At 28.8% G+C, this 13,620-nt stretch overlaps 1 protein-coding gene across 6 annotated transcripts; it reads left to right on the top strand.

Annotated features, from left to right (window-relative positions):
- The first annotated feature begins 4,942 nt into the window (after positions 1-4,942).
- On the top strand, positions 4,943-12,850 carry LOC113857493 (probable protein phosphatase 2C 9). Of its 6 annotated transcripts, none has more exons than XM_027489453.1 (6): positions 4,943-5,015; positions 5,673-5,781; positions 7,753-7,992; positions 8,332-8,608; positions 11,584-11,738; positions 12,249-12,788. In XM_027489453.1, exons 2-6 carry the CDS (start codon positions 5,746-5,748, stop codon positions 12,387-12,389), a joined length of 849 nt encoding a protein of 282 aa, XP_027345254.1. In that variant the 5' UTR covers positions 4,943-5,015; positions 5,673-5,745; the 3' UTR covers positions 12,390-12,788. The 6 variants fall into 6 exon arrangements, with proteins under 6 accessions (XP_027345254.1, XP_027345250.1, XP_027345251.1 ...); XM_027489449.1 differs by lacking the exon at positions 4,943-5,015 and adding an exon at positions 5,055-5,478 and having other exon boundaries at positions 12,249-12,842; XM_027489450.1 differs by lacking the exon at positions 4,943-5,015 and adding an exon at positions 5,055-5,235.
- Positions 12,851-13,620: the final 770 nt, after the last annotated feature.

Here is a 13,620-nt window from a genome sequence, read left to right as displayed (position 1 = left end):
CATTAAATTTCAAAATGAAAATTTAGTGCTTTTGTTCATCGTTGTATAATTTTGTTTGATGGATTTATGTTTCTTTTTCAAGACCTTTTGGATGACACAACTTATTCAATCCTTGATTAATAATTAAAAGTTGTTGTATCTTAATTATTTTATTTCTTTTTGCCAAAAACAATTATGTAAAGGACAAATGTATTTTGTTTTCAAAAATAGTATATCCATGTCTGTCAATTTAAGCTGTTGTTTTTCAATTTTCCTGTATATTCGCTTAAGCCCCCCAATAATCGCTTAAGCTCACAATGTTCGCTTAAGCTACATCGTACTCGCTTAATCTGGTATTGGTTCGCTTAAGCCAATTTGTAATAGCTTAAGCTAGTTTATCAGTCCAAAAGAGCATTCTCTTTGCATTATTTTTATGCAATTTTTACTTAAGCTATTGGTTCATCCGCTTAAGCCAAGCCATGCACGCTTAAGCGAATGTGTAATCCTGGGAGGTGTGCTCTCTATTTTTTTAGGTTTAAGCCATTAAGGTTTCGCTTAAGCCCATCATTTGCTCACTTAAGCCTTATAAATATGCGCTTAAGCCCACAACTCATCAGTTTAAGCTAAATCAAGCACGTTTAAGCCAGTTTGTAATCCTGGGAGGAAGGTTTTCTAATATTTTTCACTTAAACGCGTATATTTTAGCTCAAGCGCACCAAACACTCGCTTTAATTCAATGTCTCGCTCTATGCTTGTAGTAATGGTTTAAGCCTTCATTCGCTTAAGTTAGCTCATATGGGCTTAAGCAAAAATTTCAAATTCGCTTAAATCTTATTAAATTGGCTTAAGCGAACGAAGAACTGTACATGCAGTTCCTGCGTCAACTGCACTGAATCCGTATCTTTTAAATTTAGGTTCCTAATGATGAAGATAGGAAGGGGACACAAACTTGGTTTTTGCAAGATTATGATTTAAGTAGTGGACTGGAGTTATGGTGGCTGCGGCAACAACTCTGAGACGGAGACGAAGACAGAGTTACAACACATTCAAACTTGAATTCTTAACGATGTGATGTAAGGAGGAAGATGATGCAAGCTTGATTTACAAGATTTTGATTTGAGTAATAGACTAAGGTCACGATGGTCATAGTGGCATCTCCGTGAGATTACTGAATAAAAGTTAACAATTTTCACACATCCCTAAATATTAGGGATTTAATTGCCTAATGAATAATTATATCAGAAACTAACAAAACATTTTAAAAAAAATCAAGAACTAAATGGTCATTTTATTAAATAAATTTATTCAGATAATGTATGTCATTTTTTTTTATTGTTGACACTTGTATACTTAATGTATAATTTTTTTTAAAATAAAACAAAGTAAAACCAGCAACGAAAATAGGAGCATAACTCACCTCGAAGCGTCTATTATTATAGGAAATCTATTTACCTTTACAATCGAAATGCATTTAAAATTAAATATGGAACAAAATAAGTTGTAACGGTGTTGGTATATATGAAGTGGAGAATGACAATAAAAAATTGATTATATACTTAATGTTAATGTTAACTAGATTTAGACGCAGGTGATACACAGTTTTGATTATAATTTACTCTGCCTTAGCCATAAGACTTTGATCATTTGATTATAATCCTTGAGATGAGATGAGTTTTCTTAGTCTAATATAATAACTGGATACTAAGATAAAAAATAATAAGAAATTTCATGTAAAGATAACATCATTGGTGATAAAAATCCCAAAATAAAAATTCATGAGACTTGACATTTATGTTTCGTCAAATGCAGACTTGTCGGCTTCTATGTTTAGACTTCAAAGATGCGCCATCTACCCTGCAGCTGGCCTTGACCAGATCCAATCTTTTCTATCAGGCAAGACAAAACTCATATTTTCAAGTGTATTAATATGTCCTCTTTGGATTTTAATAAGAGAAAAATATAAAAAATATATAATTTTTTAAATTTTAAAATTAATTATTTTATTAATTTTTAAAATATTAAATAAAAAATATAAGTTATTTTTTTTAAAAATCCATTCTATTACTTAATTTTGTATTCTTATAAATATTTATTGATAATTTTATTCAACCTAAGCTCAAATGTTTCAATTCTTAGAAGAAAATGTTTTTTTTTCTCTTTTTAAAAATAATTTAAAAAAAAATATAATATAATATAAATTTGTATTATCTTTTATTTTAAAAAAAGAAAAAAAAATTTAAAAAGGAAAAGAAATATATTCTAAATTCTCCACCTATAAGTTCTCTTATCTACAAAATAATGACATGTGTTTTTCTAAATTTTGATTAATTTTTATCTTCAAAAAATTCTCTCACTCAAAGAATGACACGTATCCTTTAAATATATTAATTATTTTTAATTGTTATTTTATTTTAGAAAATATTTGTCATTTTATGTAAGAAGGAAGATTTATAGGCTATAACAGGAGAATTCAACATTACTCTTCTTAGAAATGTATTATTTTTAATTATGTTACCTATATTTTTTATTTTTATCTTTATATATAATTTAAATATCATTTTTTACTATATTATTAAATATTGAAAACATATCATTTTTAATTTTAAAAATTTAAATAAATAAAATTCAAATAATTACTAATTTTTAAAAATAATTTTTTTTCATACTCTAAATAATATATTTACGACCTATGCAAATTTCATTTTCTAAAAGTAAAAAAAAAATTAGTGAAATCAAATTTTTAATGATATAAATACTTGACAGTGTCTTTTCGTACCAGAATAAAAATTGACTTTAAACCATGAAATATTTAAAATCTATTTTTATATTTTAATCTTAATTATTTATGATAAGATTTAATGGTTGAAGTTTGTTCTTTCTCACCCCTTGAACATATTAAATGAGAATGCTCTTTTTACACAAGAATGTCAAAATAAATTTTAACCATTAAATCTTACAATGAATAGTGAAGGGTAGAAATATAAAAGTTATATGATATTTTTAAGATAAAATTAGTGATTTGATCTTTTAATTTTTTTAAAAAAATCATTTTAAAATTTTTTATTTAATTTTATTATCTAACTTTTATTTTTATCTAAAGTAAGCCATTCAATTTTATTTTCATCTCAAGTTAATCATTTTGTTATAACATTATAAAATCTGGCAAAAAAAAAAAAGAATTTTAAATTGAGTCATTAGACTCATCTAATTCTGCCTACAGTCCACGGGATGCAACAAATTTTTAGGATTAATGTTAAAAATTAAATAGCGAGTAAAAGTTTTTCAAGAAATTTGATCAATTATTGACAAAATATAGAAATTTCATGATTGAATTAAACTAGGTCTCGAAGTACAACTCAATTAGATTTTTTATTTTAGCCAATGAAATAACGAAAAAAATTGATATATTATTCAAAGCTTAACATTAATTTCAATAATCATTCAAGACAAAATAAAAAAGAAAATTAGTGTTCAAAATTAGAGTTTGATAAAAACAGTGACTAATTAATCTCTTATTTTAACCTATAAAACATCTAAATTTTTATATGCTAGTCATGATACAGTGTAGAGAAACCCCTCAATGTTCATGAAAAAAAGAAGAAGCAAACTTTTGATAAAAATAAAAATTTGAAGACTGAATTGATTAAAAACAAGTTTAGAGGAAAAATCTAAAATAATAAATAAAGTTATACCAAATTTTTAATTTTTTTGTTTTAAAAAGTCACAAGACTTATTAAATCAATAATACATTATACAATTATTATATTTTTATTAGTTATTTGATAAAATTTTAATATGAAAGACTTAATTTTAAAAATTAAAAAACTAAAAAAATTATATGTAAATAATTAAATTAAAATGATTAAAATTACACATAAATTGAAGTATAGAAAGTAAAATTAAATCTCTTTTAATTAATATTTCAGTATATTTGTTTTGATTTTGTGTATATTAATTTTTAAAATTAATTTCTGACATTTAAAGATAATAGTTTTTATTAAATAAAGTGCAAATTTATCATATATTTATATATATTTAATATAATAAATATTTTTAAATAAAACTTTACTATTTTTAAACATTGAAAATCAACGCTAAGGTTGCTGTATGTGTTTTAAATATATGCTTTAGGACGTGTGGGAAAAAAAGTAATATTTTTATTAAAAATTATAATATTTAATATTATTGATATATTAAAATTTATAAATTTTAAAATTATCACATAATTTTTTTATTATACGGTTTTTAAATGTAAGTTTATATATATATATATATATATATTATGTTTTATGTCTAAATATTTGAAAATAAAATAAAAGAATTGAAAATTTTATGATTAAAAATAACAGTAAAAAGTAATTTTAAAACTACACAATCAAAATTATTTCATATTATTAAATAATATGATATGATTATATTAAAAACATAATGTTGATCAAATGTAAATAAATTTTATAATTAATCATAATAATAATTTTGAGCGAAAAAGAGTTATTATGGTTAATAACTTTGTATATTAAAAAAATTAATGTTTAAGTTTAATATAAATAAATATATGTATATATATATATATATTAAATTTTAGATAGATTAATATATAATTTTATAATTAATCTTTTCTTTTATTTTAAAAATAAATATTAAAAATAAATTATCACATATATTATTGATTAATTAATTTTTTAATTCAACATAGAATTAACAAAATTTAATTTTTAAATGGTACAGAAACTCTCATGAAGTATCTTGCGCTTAATTTTTTTACTAATATAAAAATTATATTAATTAATAATAAATTTATTTAACTTCAATTTTAAAAAAAAGTATTTATTATATTTTTTTATTTTAATATACTAACTGTATATTTTTTATAAAAATTATTTATTTAAATATATTTAAGAATTGAGATTATCAAGAATCTATTACTAATACGAGGTGATATAAAATAATTAGTTGCGGAGGAAGAGAGTGTTTTGAAGGTGGAAAATTTGGCCGACCTGAGTGGAGCCCACAGTTGGTCTCTCGCCACGGCCTGGGTGAGAAATTCAACTCAAATCAACCAATGCAAATACAAATATACAAATAGCGATGTTGTTGTTGTTGTTGGGTTTATATGAAGGAACTATGTGAATTGTGAAGTGAATCCTCAAAACAAAAACAGCTGTAATAATCAAACAAACAGTGTCAGCAATAAAACACAAACTGCAAAAGTCAATAAGGGCAACCTATGCCTTTTGGCCTCCATTCCATTCCTCACTTAAGACTTTCTCAACAAAACCAGACGGTTATCTACTCTTTCAACCATCCCTTATTCCTCCCTATTGTATCAATACAAATTAATTCTATTTTTCTTTTTCATTTGGTATACTATATTTTCTGTTTTCAACTCCATGCTCTGTCAATTCCCTCTCTCTTCATCCTCCAAGAATTAGAACGACCCAGTTCCTTTGCAGATCTTCCCTTTCGTTTTTTTTGGGAAAAGTTGGGATTTTTTGATCGGTAAGTGAGTTTTTGGATTACCAGTTTTACAAGGGTGTTGTGAATTTCCCCTCTTCTATTTTGTTTTTTTGGGTTGTTATTCGGGATGATTGAATTGCTTGTTTCAGTGATCGACAGTTTTTTCTTCTAATTCACACTTGGATTTTCTTTGGGAAGTTTTGGACTTTTCTCTGACTTTGAGTTTTTTGTTGCAGTTGTGTTTAGAAGATTGGCAGAAGAATTAGATGTTGAGTGATAGACAGAAAGGTTGAGGTGGGGTTGGATTATATGGATAGTCTTTGTTGTTTCAGCTCTGTTAGTCAGGTAAGGAATTCTGCCCCTTTGTAGTTTGTTTGTTTCTCTTTTTTTTTCCCTCCTTTTGTTTTTGGATTAATCAATTTCCAGATACTATACCTTGCGTTTTGGATACTTCCCATGAAATTTAGAAGGGCCTTGGAGGTATGACCTGGTTTGATAATGATGTCATATGACTATCTTCACTTGAAAGTTGGGATTTAAGTTCTGGTGGTGTATTAGTTAATTGACTCGGAGTCAAGATTTTCTCAAATTTTTTGTTTTCTGAATCTTGATGAAATTTTTTTTGTGTATTATGGCTGTCAAGGACCAACTGTTCTATAAGTTTAAGCTTTTATGTAGAGGTCTAACAGTGGTTTTATATCTCAAACATGCTCCTTCATGCAATAATGCTTTGGACCTGAACTGTGGACAATGCTAATACATGCTTTATCTCATACTAACATTTAATTACTAAGAACAGTGGGGTCTTGGAAGGATTTTCCTACAATAGAATTGCACCACAGGGTCAATCTTGAGCCTTGAATTTTGTTACCTTGGTTTTGGATGTACTAATAAGTATATCAATGAGAATAGTGATTCTAATACATGCTTTTTGAATGTTATATACTCCTAGTGGGAGAGTCAAGGGAGGAAATAAAAGTTGTGGAGAGAAGCTTTGGAATCTCATGATTTTCAACTAAGCAAAAGAAAGAGTATAATGGAATGCAAATTCAGCAGGACATTGGCTTGGATGTGAAAATTGGTAAACATACCATACTTTAGTCTATGTGGTTTAAGTATCTTCTATTTAACATACAAAGTGATGGAGAAATTGGAGGAGATGTAAATCCTGGAATTTAGGTAGAGTGGATGAAGTGGATAAATGCCCATCTTGTTTGTGATCAAAGGTGCGTATCATGCTTGAAGGAAATTTTGACTAAATAGCTATAAGACCATTGATGTTTTATGGTATGGAGTGTTGGGTGGTAAAGTGAAAACCAGAGCACAGGTAAAGTATTACAGATATGAGAATTTTGTGGTGGATGGTTGAACTTGTGCAATAGATATTATAGAGAAAAAGTAGCAGTAGCACCTATTTCAGAAAATATGACATAATCTTGCCTGACATGGTTTGGTCATGTGCGAATTAGACTAATTGAAGCCCTTGCAAGAAGAATTGATTATATGGAGGATAGCCTAGTAATAATTGTAGAAGAATACCGAGGAAAACTCCCAAGAGAAATCATTAAAAAAAACTACATTCTAACGGTCTTTCTGATAACTTGGTGTTTACTAGAACACATTGATATCTTTTGATTTATGTAGCTGACTTTTTCCAGTGGGAAAAGACTTTTGTTGTTGTATTATAAAATAATAGGGGTGGCGGGGAATAAACTCTTGACCACTTGGTCATAGAAACTCTAATTTCATTTTGCCAACTTGAAATTGTAAGGAACAAATGGAGAGAAGAAACTCCAATTAATATATTGATATATTATTATGATAAATAATAACTTATAATCCATGTTAATGATGATTAACAGCATGAATGATCTGTTTTTGCTGATCGCTGGACGCTGATCTGTTTTGGTCAACTTTCCTGTAATGTCTCTTTTATCTCTATATGGTGCCATTTATTTTGTTATTTGTGCTGATAGGCTATAGTTTGGTAGAATGCCAATGATGGGTTTATTGCAGTTTCTTTGGCATTGATTAAATTGGAGACTCATAACTAGATGACTAGATGAGAATATAAGATCATTGAGTAGGGAATATGTTTCTCCACTTATTTCTAATTATGACTTAGTGATATTTTCCAACTTATATTCCCTTCTTGTAATCATAGATGTAAAGTTTTTCTTCTTTTAATTCCAACTTATATTCCCTTCTTGTAATCATAGATGTAAAGTTTTTCTTCTTTTAATATACACTATTGAAATATGTTAAATTATAACAACAAGCTCTTCTCTAACTGCATTTTAAATTCTCTCTGTTTAGGTGGTTGGAGGCCGTTCTTCGTGTAACTCTGGCAAAGGCAAGAGCAGTCATTCCTCAGCCAAGTATGGCTTTAGCCTGGTTAAAGGAAAAGCAAACCACCCAATGGAGGACTATCATGTAGCAAAATTTGTGCAGTTCCAAGGGCAAGAGCTAGGACTTTTTGCTATATATGATGGACACCTGGGAGACAGTGTACCAGCCTATTTACAAAAGCATCTCTTTCCAAATATCTTGAAGGAAGTGAGTTGTTGACTCAAACTAAAGATATTATATATTGGCTATTTATTACCTTAATTTTATTTGATATCTCTGGAAAAAGGGTTTTCTTCCTTTCTATTTTATATTGCACATAGAATGAAAAATCTCCTCCTGTTCTAAACCTCCCATACCTTTTGCAATCAATATAGTACAATCAACCAATCCATTTTAGTTTAAGGTCTTGAAGCAATTGGTAAGATTTTTGACCTTGCAAATGATCTGCGTAAGAATGGGTAATGGTTAATTTAGCTTAATTCACATGTTGAATCTTTATAATGCCTTTTACTGTAATTTTATTTATGATTGGGATTGATTATCCAGGATGACTTTTGGGATGATACATTCATGTCCATTACTAAAGCTTATGAAACAACAGATCAGGCAATTCTTTCCCACAGTCCTGATTTGGGGCGAGGAGGATCAACTGCTGTGACTGCAATTCTCATAAATTATGAGAAATTATGGGTAGCCAATGTGGGAGATTCACGGGCAGTTGTGTCAAGAGGAGGGGTGGCTGTACAGATGACAACTGATCATGAACCCAATACTGAACGGGGCAGCATTGAGAACAGAGGTGGCTTTGTCTCAAACATGCCAGGTTCTTCATTTACCCTGAGTTCTATAAGTTGTTGCTTTTGATGTTCAACGCTGATTTATCTTTTCATACTATGAGATTCCATTCATATCTTTGTGCTGGGGAATAGTACGGTGCTATTATGTGTCTCATTTGCATTTTCAAATTACTACATGTGCAAGAGACAGATGGTATGCACTTATGTGAAAGATTTTGATGCTGCTATATTCATTATTTATATTCATTAGAAAAGTGAAGGATGAGTTAATGAAAGTTAAATGGTCATCCTTTGTGTTGTTAAGTTTTAATGGTTATAGTAGTGAAGTAAGTTGCAGTCGTTATGATATAAAAGAATGTTTCTTGTCATCCCCCTTGTGTCCAAAATGTGTTGGCTATGTTCATCCTAACATACCCTAAGAAACCTGAATTTCGATGAAAGCAATTATCCATCTTGTTTGATATAGTGTCACCATTCCAATTAAAAAGATGTTTGAATTGTATTCAATAGCTAAAAAAATAGGCTGCTCATCAGATGGTTAGGAGTAATGCAAGCTATGTTGTTAACTCTACATTTTAGAATTAAATCTACATAGATTTCTGTAATTTACTCAGCATACTGGTATTTATATACATGGAATAATAAATACAACTCATTGAAAAGAATAATGAAGAATTGGACTGTTTTTCTAAGATCTTATTGTTACCATTGTTTCTAAAATTTTCATGTTTCAAAGCAAGAATAACTATTGTTATCATTTCCAACAGTCCCCTCAAATTAGGACATGCAAATCATATACACCGAGCTTGTTACAAATATACGAGGACCTAAGAGTTTATTTCAATATATCTTACAAATATAGCAAAACTGAGGACCTCTGAGAGACTATTTCAATATCTCTGCTAGTTAATCATTCAAGCCAACAACATCAGTGTGATTTCTTTGGAGAGAAGTTTTCTTGGACTAAATGACGATTTATTTCTATATGCTTATGCCTAATCCTTTCATGGAAAAATGCTTAGTCCATTCAATTATCAGTTTCTTTAAGTATATTTTAGGTATACTTCCGTTATGAAATCAATAACAATGACCATCTCTTGATTAGGTAACGGCAATACCAAGTATTTAAGCTTTCCCAAGTCCTTAGTCTATTTAATGATGTTGTTCCTGATTTTAATATTTTTCAGAAGAACATATTCCATTGATTTGATCCATTCTGAGTTATATCCCTTCAGTCAGATCTGATTTGTTGCTAAACTTAGTGAATTCAGCCTGTAAGTGGGATGAGTGAAAAGGAGAAGACATGTGTGGTGCCTGCCTACTGTAATTTAGTTTCATTTAGATCAGTGTTTTTCTTGTGGATTGGAAAAAGCCATCATTTGAGGATTGTTGAAATTACCTAAAGATTGAGCTAGATAGTGCTAAGGTGTGAAGGCTTTCATTCAAGCAGAGAAAATGAAGGGGGCATATTTAGGTGTCAAGTTATTTTAGTTCCCAGTTAATGGAAAGGTGGATAGTTATGCAGTTGGAAGAATTAACGGGAAGGAATGCTAATAATCTAAAATTAGCAGGAAGGACCAATTAACCATTCCAAATGGTTATTATTAGTTCTCCACCTTTAATTTTGTATTGTTGATGGTCCTTTCAAATTAGTGGTTCACAATCACAATATTGAAATGCACGTACACGACAAGTGTTCTAATGAAAAAATGCTTCAGAACTAGATGTCCATGCAACCTTATTGCTTTAGTGGAGAGGCTGTTTCTTGACTAGAACTAATAATCATCAGGTCACATCTCACTAGACAGCAATTTTATCTTGCACCTAGTGTTTCCCAGATGATATATATGATTAACTTACAATAATCTGCTGTGTAGTTTCATACTTGTCTAGTCATGCCTGTTGACAGGTGACATTGTTTTGCAAATACATGAAACCCTTCCAACTTGGGGTTTATTTCACAAAAAAATTAGCATAAATGAGCATATTGCTGGTAGCATTTTTTATGCTGCCTCTGAAAAAATCTCTTTCTTCTTCAGACCGCAAGAACAAGTTTCTGTGTGCATTTCTCCAGTTTACTATTGTGGAATCATTTATTTCTAGAATAACCATCTGAAGTGCCACCTAGCCGAGGGTGTGCTCAAAATTTGTCAAAGTGGTCTAGAATTGTCTCTTAAGAGCTTCATTGGTAATCCGTTCGCCCAATCAAAATTAATTCTTCAGGCAAAATCAGTGGTGAAAAACAAGTTGTAAATCTAGTTGAGTGGCAGTGATATTATTTGATTCAGCTGGAATCGATTCCTCGTGTATTCCAAACATGCTTGTGATGGACCTAATGGCCATTATCCAATGTGTTAAAACGGTACCACTGGGGGCATGCTACACATTTTGGCTATAATTTAATTCTGTCCTGGTTTCTCATCTGTTCAATTTGTAGAATGGCTATTTTCTCGTTAATCATGGTTTGCTATTACAATAAAGTTGGTGTCACTATGCTTTATTGTTTTAATTTTTTTATTTAGAGATTAAGAAAAAGTATATCAGTTTAAGATTTCAACAGCATATCTAACTAAATCTTACATGAATAACTTGTCCTTGGATAAATTTATTACAAATTCACTACTGAGTGGAAGTTCTAATCACAAATTATATCTAACATTAGTGTGAAATTATTTAATACTTTATTAATAATGCTCATCATCAACATATTATTTAGTATACTTTTGAAATATATTAAAATAAGAATCATATGATTACATTCATATTAATGTTTAATTTTCAAGATTTGACACATAATTATGAAAATAAATAGTTATAATTCAAAGGTTAGATGGACCAAAATTACATCCTACAAAAAATTATTGAGTGGCATAAGTGAGTCAAATTTTACACCAAAGTCAATTGGTCACATAACCTAATATATGTAAAGAAATACGGTGATTCCTTCTTGTTTGAATGTTCTCTATTTTGCAATAATTTCTTCATTTTTGGGTTATATCAGGAGATGTTGCTAGAGTGAATGGTCAGCTAGCAGTTTCTCGAGCCTTTGGAGACAAAAACCTCAAAACACACTTGCGATCTGATCCTGACATTCAGTGCATTGATATTACCCCAGATATTGAGCTTTTGATACTTGCTAGTGACGGTTTATGGAAGGTTTTCTATTATTCTTTTTCTTTGTCTATTTTTTCATTAAGGAAAAAAAAAATGCTCTTTTAATACCTTAGCTTCACTCTAGATTTTATTTTTGTCCCACAAATAAATTTATTTCATAATTTCAAAAAATTTATTCCAAGTCCCAACTAGCTTATTCCAAATGCTAGTGCCACTCTGTATGGGCAAGTGCACTGTGAATTGTGCACTTATGCTTGTGTAGGATGCCATATTGCCACACCTATATGCTCCATTAGCATTTTCAACGGGGTTAGTAGTTGAAAAGTTTAAGAACAAAAATGATAACATTAAATGATTGAAGAAAAAACATTTTTCATAAATGCTTACCACTGCCCAAAAGATATTGGTTAATCAACAAAAAATGACAAGCATTTATTAAAACACCCGAGTGTGTTTTTAATAATAATAATAATAAAAATGATATTTATTGATATCTTAAAGTGTCCATAACTATTTGATGTACTTACATTTTGATATAACTATGTATTCTAGGTAATGGCAAATCAAGAGGCTGTTGATGTTGCAAGAAGGTTAAAGAATCCACAAAAGGCAGCCAAACAACTAGCTGCGGAGGCATTGAACAGGGACAGTAAAGATGATATTTCCTGCATTGTAGTTCGTTTCAAGGGGTAAAAAAGGGAACATACAATACTCTCTACATTCAGGCTCAGGGTATATATATTTCTACATGTCAAGACTTCCCCTTTAGGGATGCCATTCCATACTCATGAAATCCATTATCAATTTGGAATTTTCTACAAAATAGGTTTTGCCTTCCTTTCATATGTAAAAAATATAAAATTTAAGTTGTTGAATTTAGGTCGTGCCATTTAGTATTTCTTGATTTCTTCGTTGTGTAGATTCACACCATAATTTTTCTTTGTAATATGCCTTATGTCGGAGCAGTGTGAAGATGGCCACAGTTTATACATTGAACAAGTGATTTATGCATTTGTTTTAAACTTAGTGTATGAAATACCTTAGCTTGAGTTGCTTAGTCTCTGGCTACAACTCATGTGAGTATACCATTTTCCACCCTCTCTCTTTTTTTAAGAGGTATATTTTAAAGATATAGAAATCTGGTTGAATTAAATCTACCTGGTTGATGAGCGTTCCCTTTTGAGCATCATTTCTTTGATTTACAAATGGAAAGACTGGGTATCATCACTTTAAGGAAAGCGTTAACTTTAGTCTTTAAAATCAAATTTAAGCAATAATATTAACAATGTTTTTAAAAAATTATGTATATTTATAAATTTTATAAAAATTATTATTTTTGAACATTTGAAATTAGTCATAAGAATTGGGTTAACAAAATTGTAATTTAAATTGCACTCCATATAAGCTAACGATGTATAGATTTGATAATTTATATTGTTTTTGCAAATATTAATGTTTTAAATAATTTTAAATCATATCTTTTGTTATTAACCTTTATATATAATTAATAATGTATTATATAACTATTTTTAAATTTAATAAATTTAAAAAAGAGTAAATTCTATAATTATTAATAATAAAAATTTTATTATATTAAACAAAATAAACTATGAATATTTTAAAATTTTAAAATATCCAATTAAAAATAAATACATAATGTAGAAAAAATTTACTCTTTTGTTACCATAGAAAAAATTTGCTTAAAAGGATGAAAATATTTTTTTTTTAAAAATGATATATATAATGGGTCCATAAACACTAATTTTTTTTTCTTATCTATGCATTACAAAATATATATTAAAAAATAATAAGGAATAGCTCAAGCTCAGCAATTTTTTCTAATCTGTACGATAAAAAATGACTTTTTTTTTATCAACAAATAAAAATTGTAAAAGCCTATAATCTTTTTGTTTTATTTTATTTC

This window comes from Abrus precatorius, unplaced genomic scaffold (genome assembly GCF_003935025.1).
Source record: "Abrus precatorius isolate BTA unplaced genomic scaffold, Abrus_2018 Scaffold2, whole genome shotgun sequence".
NCBI classification, from domain to species: Eukaryota; Viridiplantae; Streptophyta; class Magnoliopsida; order Fabales; family Fabaceae; genus Abrus; species Abrus precatorius.
The sequence above is the reverse complement of the archived record's forward strand: the minus strand, read 5'-3'. Positions and strand labels throughout refer to the sequence as shown.

Excerpts from the sequence above, each read along its gene's own strand:
- LOC113857493 (XM_027489449.1), top strand. The coding sequence starts at position 5,746 with ATGGATAGTCTTTGTTGTTTCAGCTCTGTTAGTCAG. Across the intron at positions 5,782-7,752 it reads GTTTCAGCTCTGTTAGTCAG|GTGGTTGGAGGCCGTTCTTC; the intron begins GTAAGGAATTCT and ends CTCTCTGTTTAG. Across the intron at positions 11,739-12,248 it reads CTAGTGACGGTTTATGGAAG|GTAATGGCAAATCAAGAGGC; the intron begins GTTTTCTATTAT and ends TATGTATTCTAG.